The following is a 13459-nucleotide window of genomic DNA, read 5'->3' on the forward strand; positions in this document are numbered from 1 at the left end:
TGTGAAGCACCTTCATTGGTTCATGTTATACTAAGTATAGAAACTTTAAATGTAACTTTATAATCATTCCAGCTACTAATTAGGCAAAATACCGGAACTGGCGGGAGCGGTGGACCCGTGGATGACGTCATTAGGACAGCGGAACAATAACAACGCGGGGCATTGTGGGGAGGAAAAAAAACGGAGGGTTTGTGGGTAAAACAGTGGCCAATGAATGAAGAGCTGAGTTAGAGCTGAGTGAGTGCAACAAACGCTGTCCACGGAGGAGCGGGGTAGACCTCGACAGGCGCTCAGTAAACCTTCGGGGGGAGATCCAGACCAGAGCGACATGGACCAGGAGGCTTCTGGTGAGACGAACCTCTCACTAATAACATCTCCTCTTCTGGTGAGACGAACCTCTCACTAATAACATCTCCTCTTCTGGTGAGACGAACCTCTCACTAATAACATCTCCTCTTCTGGTGAGATGAACCTCTCACTAGTAACTTCTCCTCCTCTTCTGGTGAGAGGAACCTATCTGTAATCATATCTCCTCTACTGTGGTGATACTCATCTCTCACTAATAACATCTACTTTTCTGGTGAGATGAACCTCTCACTAGTAACTTCTCCTCTACTGGTGAGATGAACCTCTCACTAATAACATCTCCTCCTCTTCTGGTGAGATGAACCTCTCACTAATAACATCTCCTCCTCTTCTGGTGAGATGAACCTCTCACTAATAACATCTCTATTGGTGAGACTCATCTCTCACTAATAACATCTCCTCTACTGGTGAGATGAACCTCTCACTAATAACATCTCCTCTATTGGTGAGACTAATCTCTCATTAAAAATGTGTGTGTGTGTGTGTGTGTGTGTGTGTGTGTGTGTCTCCAGGGGCGCGGCAGTTCTGGGAGCGGTCCGATGTGGACGGGGTTCTGGACAGAGTGTGTGGATACCTGGAGACACTGAGGGGCCGCTTGAAGGGCCAGACCGCCACACACACAGGTACCTGTCTGTCTGTCTGTCTGTCCAGGTTGGTGGACATGTTAGTAATCTATATATATTTTAATATCTAAATATCTATAACTATATCTGTATTCTATAGAGACTATGTAACCGGTCTGAGGCTGCTCTATATTCTATATGTTCTATCTCTATAGACTATGTCCAGGGCCTCAGACTGCTCTATATTCTATATGTTCTATCTCTATATCTCTATAGACTATGTCCAGGGCCTCAGACTGCTCTATATTCTATATGTTCTATCTCTATATCTCTATAGACTATGTCCAGGAACTCAGGCTCCTCTATATTCTATATGTTCTATCTCTATATCTCTATAGACTATGTCCAGGGCCTCAGGCTGGTGCGGCTGGTGGAGGCGGCTGACTCCTCCTCCATCCATGATGTCATCAACACAGGTATGAAGGACTCAGCACTACACCCCCTCTGTGTGTTGGGTGGAGGAGGTGGTGTAGTGACACACCACCTCCTCCACCTACAACTCCCCCCTCTGTGTGTCGGATGGAGTAGAAGGTAGAAGGAGTACTGATCCACCTCCTGGAGGAGGAGGAGGAGTAGCACTGATAGTCCTGGTAGTAGATGGGAGGAGGAGGAGCACTGATAGTCCTGGTAGTAGATGGGAGGAGGAGGAGGAGGAGCACTGATAGTCCTGATAGTAGATGGTAGGAGGAGGAGGAGGTCCCTCATGCAGGCCCTGATCTGTTCTCTCCTCCCGTTGGCTCCAGGGGTCCTGCCCACCCCCGTCTCCTCCCCGGAGGAGGAGGAGTTGCCATCCGCTCCTCTCTCCCCGCTGCTCGTTCCCAGCAACGTCCGGCTGCACCCCCTGGCACCACCTCCTGCTGGACAGGAGTGGCAGGAGGAGGTGCCTGCTAACCAGGAGGAGATCTCAGCTGGCCTGAAGGAGCAGGAGGAGGTGCCTGCTGACCAGCAGGAGATCCTAGTTGGACTGGAGGAGGAGGAAGAGGGGTTTTCTGAACAGGAGGAGGAAATGGAGCAGGAGGAGGTGCTATCTGCTGAACAGGAGGAGGAGCAAACATCTGATGAACAGGAGGAGGAGGTGTATTCTCCCCAGATAGAGGAGGAGGAAGAGGAGCAGGTGTCTGCTCCCCAGGAGGAGGAGGAGGAGGAGGAGGTGTCTGCTCCCCAGGAGGAGGAGGTGTCTGCTCCCCAGGTCCTCTACCAGCCACACCAGTGCACCAAGGTAACGGCATCATAACGTCACCGCGGTAACCCCACCGCAAAACATCACCATGGCAACAAATGTCCATCCTATGTGATGGTACTGTGACGTCACGTGAACGTCACAGGACCGTCACGCCACATGATGGACACGTGACCGTCACATGACAGTCATGTGATGGTTTTGTGATGGTCATGTGACTGTCACATGACGGTCATGTGACGGTCCCCCCCCCCCCCCCCCCCCCCCCTAGGCCTGTGTGCCCAGCCTGCCCAGGTCCAGCCAGCCCTTCTGGGGGCAGAACCCTCTGAGGGTGCCCCTGCTCTGCGGCTTCAGGAGGGTCGGCGGGCAGGAAGTGCCCTCGGAGGACCTCGCCTACATCACCCCCTGTGGACTCTGCCTGCGTAGTCATGACGACGTGATGCATTTCCTGTTCGCCACGGAGAGCTACGACGTCCTGCAGGTGCGAGCTGAATTTCCTGAATTACCTGAATTACCTGGATTTCCCCTAGGGATAAATAAAGTTGATATCTATCTGGTGTTACCGTAGCAACCAGGACCATTGTCCTCACGGCCTCAATGCTGACAGGGTTCGAATAAGACCAGCGACTGTGTTTAGACCAGGTGTTATTACTGACCAGGTGTTATTATGGACCAGGTGCTATTAGTGTAAAGGTGGTGTTGAGGTGTGTTTAGACCAGGTAAAGGTGATGTAAAGGTGGAGTTGAGGTGTGTTTAGACCAGGTAAAGGTGGCGTTGAGGGGTGTTTAGACCAGGTAAAGGTGGTGTTGAGGTGTGGTCCCCAGCTACAGGTGGTGTAACGACCCGTCTCCGCCACCAGGTGGAGTTCTTCACCTTCAACGCGGCGGTGCGGTTGGACCCGCCCCTCGCGGCCGGGCCCCGCCTCCCGGAGCTGGACCTGAGCCGGGGTCTGGAGCCCGCCCCGGTGGAGCTGTGCCCGGGCGTGGCCGGGGCACGACCCCGCGAATTCCGCTACCGCAAAGACCGCTGGCCGCACGGCTGCTTCTTGTCAGTGCCGGCGCTCTTCCACACCTGCTGCGACTGTGAGGACGGCTGTGAGGACGCGGACCGCTGCGCCTGCAGGGGGCGGTCCGCCGGGGCGGGGGGCTACGCCCACCACAGCCTGCCCCGCCCCCTCGAGGCAGGGTGAGGCTACACCACAACCTGCCCCTGGAGGCCGGGGGGAGGCCAGCACACAGCCTCCAGCTAGCTGTCTGTGGAGCACGGTGCTAGCCTGGTTATAAAGCATGTTATGTAGCATGTTCTGGATAGCCTGGTTAGCATGTTATGTAGCAGGGGGGTGGAGGGACAGGGGGGGTGAGGAAGAGTCTCTGTAGGTCAGAGGTCAGCATCACGCTGAATGCTAGCTATGCTCGTAGAGGGCTGGAACACTGAGCAGGGGACTGAGAACTGACCCCTGGGGGACACCACAGGGTTGCCCATGGTCCGGCCCATGGTCTCTCTACTGTTTCTACTTTTTCTGCTGGTCTCTACTGGGATTGAGTGACGGCTGTGTCCCGGGGTTCAGTGACGGCTGTGTCCGGGGGTTGAGTAGTCTCCTGTGTGTTGCAGGCTGTTGGAATGCGGCCCGTGGTGCGGCTGCGAGCGGGCGCGCTGTCAGAACCGCCTGGCCCAGCGGGGGGTGAGGGTCCGCCTCCAGGTGTTCCAGGGCTCCGCCCACGGGGGCTGGGGGGTGCGTTGCCGTGACGACCTGGACCAGGGCACCTTCATCTGCACCTACGCCGGTAAGAGGACTGACCCCCCCCCCCCCCCCCCTTCCTACCCCTGGGTACGGGGTACTGTTACCATGAAAACCATCAACCTCTCGCTCTCGCTCTCAGGGCTGGTCCTGAGGAAGGGGCGTGACCCAGAGGAGGCTCCACCCCCTGGGAGGTTGGGGGCGGAGCTCCCGTCAGACGATGACGTGGAGGTGGTCACTGAGTGGCTGGTCCCGCCCCTGACAGACGGGGCTCCACCCACCTCAGCCCCACTGCACGTCCCGGTCATCCAGAGACCGTCAGAACCCCCCCCCCTGACCCCTCCGATAGCCCCCCCTCCTGACACCTCCCATAGCCCCCCCCTGACCCCTCCCATAGCCCTCCAAGAGTCCCTACAGACCCAGTCCATACAGACCCAGACCCTACAGACCCAGGACACCCAGACCCTACAGACCCAGAGCCTAGAGACCCAGACCCTACAGACCCAGGACACCCAGACCCTACAGACCCAGACGAACCAGGACCCAGACTCCCCAATTGGGGCCAGCCAATCAGCCGTGTGGGAGGAGCCGGTTGCCGTGGCGACGGTTGAGCACAGGGTCCGGGCTCCAACGGTGAGGAAGAGGAAGAGAGAGGAGGATGAAGATGTTTACTATCTGGATGCCACCAAGGAGGGCAATGTTGCTCGCTTCCTAAACGTAGGTCTACTGGTCTCAACTGGTCTCTGTTTATCTCTACTGGTCTCTGTTGTTCTCTACTAGTCTCTACAGTCTCTACTGGTCTCTCTCTCTCTACAGCATAGCTGCCGTCCGAACCTCTTCACCCAGAGTGTCTTCACGGACACCCAGGACCCGGCCTTCCCCCTGGTGGCCTTCTTCACCTCCAGGTCAGAGGTCACCCTGTTCACCTGTTAGTGACTGTTCACCAGGACCTGTTAGTGACTGCTCACCTGTTAGTGACTGTTCAAAACGAAACTCATTTCCCAGTTAATGACAAGGTTCAAGGTTCAAGGTACATTTTATTGCCATATAGTGTAAAGCACAATTGGAATTTTTTACAGCCAGTTAAGCATGAATGTGGTAGACAGACAAGACATTTAGGACAAGACATGATATGACAAAGCAGAAAAAGTGCAAAAAGTGCATTCAGTCCGTGTGGTGTATTTAGCTAGCTTTCGTTGAGCAGCCTGGCGGCCGTAGGGAAGAAGCTCAGGCGATGCCGGGATTTTGTGGTTCCCCCGGAGCCAAAGCCTTCTACCGGAAGGGAGCATATTAAACATGGCAAAACCTGGATGTAAGGGGTCTGCCATGATTTTTCTTGCCCTTCTCACAGCCCTGGTGTTGTGGAGGGACTCTAGGGAGGGTAGAGAGGTGCCGATCACCTCTCAGCCGAGCGGATCACCCGCTGCAGCTTGGCCTTGTCCTTGGCTGCTGCAGAACCATGTGATTATTGCTTGTGTGATGATGGATTCGATGATGGCAGTGTAAAACCGGATTAGTGTTGACCTGGGCAGCCTGAATTTTTTTCAGCTGCCGTAGAAAGAACAGCCGCTTGTGGGCCTGACTGTTAACCAGGACCTGTTATTGACTGTTCACCAGGACGTGTTAGTGACTGCTCACTGTTCACCAGGTGTCGACATGTTGTTGTTTGTTTTTGTTTGTTTGTTTGTAGAGTGATCAAGGCCGGCACCGAGCTCACCTGGAAGTGCTCTCCGGACACAGGAAGTGCTTCTCCAGGACAGGAAGTGGCGTGCCAGTGTGGGCATGAGGACTGCGAGGGCGTCGCCAACGGCAACCAGGCGGTGTGTGAAGTGTGTGACGCGCACGAGGCCGTCTGCGGGCCGGAGGCGTGACGTTCACGTCACACCGTTCAACAGAACACCCAACGTTGTTTTTACATTTTTCTACGTTCCCACGTTGTATTAAACGGTTTCTACAGTCGATCGGTCTGCTGTCTGTCTGCCGTCTGTCTGTCCTGTCATGGTGCTGCCACACCATGGGAACCACTGCTCACTTATTATTGTGACTGTAGTTTGAGATTATGCCTAGAAGTGTGAGTCGGCTGCGGTAGTTAGTGAGTCAGCTCGGGTGACTAGTTTTAATAGTCCTTCATTTGAAAATGTGTAGATTTCAGTGTATTGCAAATATAATTTAAGCATACAAATACTTCAATACTTTTTGTGCCTCATTTAAAGTATGTTTAACGTGTACTAAAAAGTGTACTTCACAATGAATGGATAAACTTCAATTCACTCAAAATAAATATACTAATTCTGCAATACTTAAAGTGGAATTGCACTGCACTTATAAAAAGTGTACTTCATTGTAAGTGCATTGTAAATTGTACATAAGTGTACTTAAGTGAAAAAGTATACTCAATTGCTTTACTTATATGTATATAATACTTAGTGTTAATTTCGTGAGCTGATGAAAAACACAGGTGAACCGGCTCAACTGTCATTAAACACAGCTGTCACATGATCCTGTGTCACATGACCCTGTCCACGTGGTCACGTGACCCTGTCCACGTGGCCGCTAGTGTTTACCTCGGGAGCCGCAGAGAGGACACTCCAGAACCTCCTCCAGCCCGTAGCCTACCATGCCCGCCCTGACCGCGACCCCACCGGCCGTTTGCCTGCTGCTCCTCGGCCTGGCGAGCCTCTGCTCCGGGCTCCACATCCCGCCGCACGACGCCGTGGCCCGGGTGGCGCGCTTCGTAGCCAACCAGGTGACCTGGGCCTCCATGGCCACCATCTCCTCCCACGACCCGGTCCGCGGACAGCCCTTCTCCAACGCCTTCTCCGTCAGCGACGGGCCTCTGGGCCGCGGCTCCGGAGTCCCATACCTCTACCTCACCCGCATGGAGGTTTCCGTCCAGGACCTCAAGGTGAGCCACGGGGGAGAGCTGGGCAGGGGGGTTAGAGATGGTTAGTTAAGGTACTAGGTTAGAGGAGGTTTATATTAGAGATGGTTGGTTTAGGTTAGAGATAGTTAGTTAAGGTACTAGGTTATAGATGGTTAGGTTAGAGGTGGTTAGTTAATGTACTTAGGCAGAGATGGTTATGTAAGGTTAGAGGTGGTTGGTTTAGGTTAGTGGTGGTTAGGGAATAGGTGGTTAGATTAGAAATGGTTGGTTTGTGTAACTAGGGGTTAGTTTAGGTGTTGTGTAACTATTGTTAAGTAACTCAACTATTATGATGAGGTGTTGGGTAACCACGGTGACTCAGCAGATTTCTACATGGTGTCACATGATGACAGCTGGTCCTCTCTGATAAGGCTTTATGGTTGGAGGAGGAGGGGTTGGATGATCCAGATAAGGAACTTCTCGTCTCGTACGTCTCGTTCCTCTCTAAGGGTTACTTACTGGAGACAGGTCATTAAGGCGCAGGTAGGGGTTAGACAGTACAGAGACAGGTCATTAAGGCGCAGGTAGGGGTTAGACAGTACAGAGACAGGTCATTAAGGAGAAGGTAGGGGTTAGACAGTACAGAGACAGGTCATTAAGGAGAAGGTAGAGGTTAGACAGTACAGAGACAGGTAGGGGTTAGACAGTACAGACAGGTCATTAGGAGCAGGTAGGGGTTAGGCAGTACAGAGACAGGTCATTAAGGAGCAGGTAGGGGTTAGGCAGTACAGAGACAGGTCATTAAGGAGCAGGTAGGGGTTAGGCAGTACAGACAGGTCATTAGGAGCAGGTAGGGGTTAGACAGTACAGACAGGTCATTAGGAGCAGGTAGGGGTTAGGCAGTACTAACCAGGGTGCTGTGGTGCAGGTGAACCCCCAGGCCTCTCTCTCCATGTCCCTGGCCCAGACGGACTACTGCGTCCAGCAGGGCTTTGACCCCCAGAGCCCGCTGTGCGCCCACATCATCCTGTCAGGCTCCGTCCTCGAGGTCAGCTCACGCATCACACACCCGGCTGTAGCCATGACAACCAGTAGCCTTGACCACCTGTAGCCATGGCAATTTGTGGACAAGATGACAACTCTTAGCCATGACAACCAGTAGCAACCCATAGCCATGACAACCAGTAGCCATGACGACCAGTAGCCATGAGAACCAGTAGCAATGACATCCAGTAGCCATGGCAACCAGTAGCAACAGCCATGACAACCAGTAGCCATGACATTGAGTCGCCATGACGGCCCTCAGCATCAGGACCCCCTGATGTGGGTGGTCCCAGTCAGACCAGTGAAGCTGTGATCCTCCAGGTCAATGACACGGCGGAGGCGGAGTTTGCCAAGAAGTGGCTGTTCTGGCGCCACCCTGAGATGATCGAATGGCCCTCCGACCACGACTGGTTCTTCGCCAAGTTCAACATCAGCCAGGTCTGGGGGCGGGGCTTCAGGGAGGGGAGGGTGTGGTCAGTGTGTTGTGGGTTTGGCTAACAGTCTGTTTTGGGTGTGGTCTGTATGTTGTGGGTGGGACTTACAGTGTGTTGTGGGTGTGGTCTGTGTGTTGTGGGTGGGGCTTACTGTGTGTTGTGGGTGTGGTCTGTGTGTTGTGGGTGGGGCTTACTGTGTTGTGGGTGTGGTCTGTGTGTTGTGGGTGTGGTCTGTGTGTCGTGGGTGGGGCTAACAGTCTGTGTGTTGCAGGTGTGGGTGCTGGACTACTTTGGGGGGGTGAAGACCGTCACCCCTGAAGACTACTTCCAGGCCACGCCCTACAGGAAGCACCCCCACTCCGGGTGAACTGGCCGTCGCCAAGGTAACCCGCCGGCGACCCCTGACCCCTGCCCCGGTCAGTAGTGATTGAGTCGGGGTAGAGAGGGAGGCCCGGAGGTGTGGTCCGTCTGTCCGTCTGTCCGTCTGTCCGTCCAAACCGTTGCTGGTTTGGTTCTGTGCTCTGTGAGCGGGCGGGGCCTCCGGGGGCTGAATGGTGCTGCTGTCCATCCTCAGGTCCCGGTCGGTGTCACCATGGTAACAGCAGGCGGCCCACTTCCTGTCCCTCTCAGCGCGAGGCGAGCGGGGCCCTGATCAACCGCAGAGCAGGAAGTGGGTCTTGCCGGCCGCCGCTCCACCACGCCGGCTTGTTTAAATCAACTTATGTTTATGATCGGAAACCCAATAAACCCATTGGTGTGAACCAACTCGCGTCCTCGGACTTCTCTAGCCTTTACTGTCTGATCATGTGTTTTATTCATTTGCACTTTCCCCTTCTTAAATAAACTGAATTGAATTGACTAATTTGCTCTTTCTCCGTCTAATATATAAAAGCATTTCCTTATGAGGGAAGCTTATTTTAAATGATTGTATATTATACTACACTATATTATCTTATACTATATTTTTCTATTTTTATGTCCATTAGAAACAACTGTAAAACTTTGTATGGATTTGTATTAATAAAGTTTTTGTTTCGGATAAAAACTAAGATTCCTTTCTGAAATTTGTTCTCCAATCAGGCTAGCTAATGAGGCTATACACAGGCTAGCCTGTAGTTCCAGGCCTTGTGAGACGAATGTTAATGTCAAGGTAAAGTCAAACATTTCTGAAACGGGTTAAACTCAGTTTAAAATGGCTGAGACAGTGTGTGTTTGTGTGTGGTGTGTATATTTAATGTGATCGCTGCCTTTAACCACATCCTGCCTGCATGTGACAAAGAGAAGAGAGAAGAGACGTAGGAGAGCAGCTGCTTCTCATCTAGTGGCTTGTCGTTGGACTGGGTGCTGGTTGGACTGGGTACTGGTGGGACTTGGTGCTGGTTGGACTGGGTACTGGTGGGACTGGTTCTGGTTCCTGGTGAGATGTCTTTCCTGCAGCACATGGTGGGCCTGCTGCTCCTGCTCGCTCTGCCCACCGGTGCAGGTAAGAACCGCTCAACACACACACCTAGTGCACCGGCCACAACCAGTTCTGCACCTTCAACTGGTTAGACCCACCTGGGATCAACCTTAAAGTGGTTTAGAAACACCTAGGATCCACTTTAAACTGGTTTAGAACCACCTAGGATCCACTTTAAACTGGTTTAGAAAAACCTAGGATCCACTTTAAACTGCTTCGAACCACCTAGGATCCATTTTAAACTTCTTCGAAACACATAGGATCCACTTAAAACTGGTTTAGAAACACCTAGGATCCACTTTAAACTGCTTTGAAACACCTAGGATCCACTTTAAACTGCTTTGAAACACCTAGGATCCACTTTAAACTGCTTTGAAACACCTAGGATCCACTTTAAACTGCTTCGAACCACCTAGGATCCATTTTAAACTTCTTCGAAACACCTAGGATCCACTTTAAACTGCTTCAAACCACTTAGGATTCACTTTAAACTGCTTTAAACCACCTAGGATTCACTTTAAACTGATTTGAACCACCAAGGATCCACTTTAAACTGCTTTGAAACACCTAGGATCCACTTTAAACTTGTTTAGAAACAACTAGGACTAGGACCCACTTGAGTCCTTAGTTTAAACTGTTTAAGAAGCACAACTAGGATACAAATAAATAACCGATCTGTAGTTGATCACTAGTAGAAAGGTGGACTCAGAAGGAGCTTGGCCGTAAACACTGCTGCTCCTCAAGATGGCTGCCCTACCGCTAGCAGCCATCTTACACACACACACACACACACACACACGTACACACACAAGGCAGCAGTGATGCAAGTAGTTACACCGACAGGACACTAGGGGGCAGTGCCCCACTGGTCTCTGGAACGTTTATCAGCACCTTCAGGCTAACATTAGCCCATCAGACTAGCACCTTCAGGCTAACATTAGCCCATCAGACTAGCACCTTCAGGCTAACATTAGCCCATCAGACTAGCACCTTCAGGCTAACATTAGCCCATCAGACTAGCACCTTCATGCTAACATTAGCCCATAAGACTAGCACCTTCAGGCTAACATTAGCCCATCAGACTAGCACCTTCAGGCTAACATTAGCCCATCAGGCTGACTCCATCAAGCCCTGAATGCTAACCTTTGACCTCTGTGACCCCTGTAGAGGGCATGTCGATGTATGACCCCCAACTCTGCTACATCCTGGACGGCTTCCTCGCTCTGTACGGCCTCGTCATCACTGCCCTCTTCATCAACGAGAAGGTCTGCTCTACACCCTAACCTACACCCTAACACCCTAACCGCTACACCCTAACCTTCCATCTCTTTTCTCTAGAGCTAGGAGTCTGTACCTTTCTCTAGAGCCGTCATACTGTATTTATCCATCATGTTTGCATTTCATATTTTCTGATTTTGCATTTTTCTTCTTTTGTATTTGTTCAGTATTTCACTTCCAAGAAGAAGAAAGACAAAGAAAACCTCTCCTTGGTAAGTGTGTGTGTGTGTGTGTGTGTGTGTGTGTGTGTGTGTGTGTGTGTGTGTGTGTGTGTGTGTGTGTGTAATGATGAAATGAATGCAAACAAATTTATTTACAAAAGGAATATCAACTAACTCTTGATTATTAGACATAATATTTAGTTTATTTAGTTATTTCGTTTTTAATATTTAGATTTATTTTCTTAGTATATGCTACATGTGCACCTCCTAAGATGGCGCAATTTGATTGGTTTGCTATCTCGGGATATTGGGCAATATCCCATGATTGAGATCTCAAACTCTGGATATTGGGGAGTGCGTGACGGTCATCTCGTCACGCTAATAAAAACAAATGAACCGCTAATAAAAACAAATAAATCCCAGCAAAAAGTGTTATCTTGTTTATTTTTGGACTGTTCACGTGTAGTATATATTAAAACAATTATTCACCTCACATTCTATAAATGTATTTGACTTTGTTGTGATTATGAGACTTGTTGAGGGATATGATTAGATTAAGCCCTAATAGATTATTTTTTGATGCCTCTTTCAGAACCGCATTCAACCTGAAGAACATTACCAAGTAAAACACACTCACTCACTCACTCACTCACTCACTCACTCACTCACACACACACTTTCTCACACTAGTAACACTGTGTGTGTGTGTGTGTGTGTGTGTGTGTGTGTGTGTGTGTGTGTGTGTGTGTGTGTGTGTGTGTGTGTGTGTGTGTGTGTGTGTGTGTGTGTGTGTGTGTTCTTTCAGCCATTGAAGAAGCGGAGACCAGGTGATGAATACAACGAACTGCCTCTAAAACGAGAAGTAAGCGTGTTTGTGTGGTCTGTCTGTCTGTCCCTCTCTCTGTCTTATCTGTCTCTCTGTTTCTATGTCTCTCTCTGTCTGTATGTCTGTCTCTCTCTCCCTCTCTTCAATTCATCAAAGCATTGCCAAAACATTGCCAAAGCAGATGAAAAATGCGACCAAAAGAAAAATATGAATTAGGTCAAATATAAAATGCTGTTACAAAATATAAATACTTATACTTATAATACTCTTCTGTCTGTCTGTCTGTCTGTCTGTCTGTCTGTCTGTCTGTCTGTCTGTCTGTCTGTCTGTCTGTCTGTCTGTCTGTCTGTCTGTCTGTCTGTCTGTCTGTCTGTCTCTCTCTCTCTCTCTCTCTCTCTCTCTCTCTCTCTCTCTCTCTCTCTCTCTCTCTCTCTCTCTCTCTCTCTCTCTCTCTCTCTCTCTCTCTCTCTCTCTCTCTCTCTCTCTCTCTCTCTCTCTCTCTCTCTCTCTCTCTCTCTCTCTCTCTCTGTGTGTAGCAGCGCCAGAGGAAGAACGATAATCAGGTTTACCAGGTGAGTCTCCATAGTTTGTTGTCATTTTGTCTCCATGGTTACCAAGTTGTGTTCTTGTTTCTGTGGTTACCTGGTTTAGTGTGTTCATTGTGGTCTTGTCTCCATGGTTACCCAGGATCTGAATCTGGGCAGGGACCGAGACACCTACAACACCCTGCAGATACAGCCTATGCTGCCCTCGCACTGAGTTCCAGTCAAAACTAAACAGCTAGTTAACACTTTTTATAAAGAAGTGGAATCCAGTACGCAAGGCTTTCTTTTCTTGTTTCTTTACTGAATGTTATTTTCTTCATAGGTTTGTTTTGTAAAACTGTAACAAATACCGAAATAAAGACGTACGTGAGTTTACATGTCTTGCATCATTTCTAACACAGAAGAATCACATTTTCAACTTAAACTCGGTCAGAATCTTACGGATTTGACGTAATTCTTGTAAATATTAACACAACTAGTATTAAATCATCCGATATTTACTTACAGACAAATTATCTCCAAAGTTCAAACGTATTTGTGATAGATTGCAGGAGCGATATTACAACGTGTTTTTTTCTCTGTTGAGTGAATCAGGAAAATAACTAAAGTAGGCTTGCAGTTGATTATACTGACGCCAGTACCACAATTTGACCACAGGGTGGCAGTATTTACCAAACTAGGGTAAGATGTACACGAAAACAAACTGAAAACAATGCATTTCTTATGGAAGGCAGAACACAGCCCCTACCTGCTGCCAGCCGCTAAACCAGCAGGCTCCTGAGCGCACCTCCAGACCGCTAAACAACCACGCTCCTGAAGGCACCTCCAGACAGTTAAACAACCACGCCCCTGAACGCACCTCCAGACGTTAATTAACCATGCTCCTGAACGCACCGGCAGACTGTTGATTAACCATGCTCCTGAACGCACCTCAAGACGTTA

The 13459-nt window shown here is 50.2% G+C and overlaps 3 protein-coding genes across 3 annotated transcripts; all 3 read left to right on the forward strand.

Annotated features, from left to right (window-relative positions):
• Positions 1-226: 226 nt before the first annotated feature.
• On the forward strand, positions 227-5866 carry setdb2 (SET domain bifurcated histone lysine methyltransferase 2). The gene is made up of 10 exons (XM_084487823.1): positions 227-347; positions 879-989; positions 1328-1405; positions 1733-2208; positions 2441-2650; positions 3029-3354; positions 3781-3953; positions 4050-4624; positions 4724-4812; positions 5598-5866. Exons 1-10 carry the CDS (start codon positions 329-331, stop codon positions 5776-5778), a joined length of 2238 nt encoding a protein of 745 aa, XP_084343949.1. The 5' UTR covers positions 227-328; the 3' UTR covers positions 5779-5866.
• Positions 5867-6449: 583 nt separating this feature from the next.
• Positions 6450-9287, forward strand: creg1 (cellular repressor of E1A-stimulated genes 1). The gene is made up of 5 exons (XM_084487858.1): positions 6450-6812; positions 7699-7818; positions 8136-8252; positions 8520-8631; positions 8823-9287. Exons 1-4 carry the CDS (start codon positions 6525-6527, stop codon positions 8613-8615), a joined length of 621 nt encoding a protein of 206 aa, XP_084343984.1. The 5' UTR covers positions 6450-6524; the 3' UTR covers positions 8616-8631; positions 8823-9287.
• A 254-nt stretch (positions 9288-9541) lies between these two features.
• Positions 9542-12892, forward strand: cd247 (CD247 molecule). Its single transcript, XM_084487862.1, has 7 exons — positions 9542-9731; positions 10875-10972; positions 11153-11197; positions 11739-11768; positions 11952-12008; positions 12509-12544; positions 12660-12892. Exons 1-7 carry the CDS (start codon positions 9671-9673, stop codon positions 12729-12731), a joined length of 399 nt encoding a protein of 132 aa, XP_084343988.1. The 5' UTR covers positions 9542-9670; the 3' UTR covers positions 12732-12892.
• The last annotated feature ends 567 nt before the right edge of the window (positions 12893-13459 follow it).

Source organism: Micromesistius poutassou, assembly GCF_964030765.1.
Source record: "Micromesistius poutassou genome assembly, chromosome: 24".
Classification (NCBI taxonomy): Eukaryota; Metazoa; Chordata; class Actinopteri; order Gadiformes; family Gadidae; genus Micromesistius; species Micromesistius poutassou.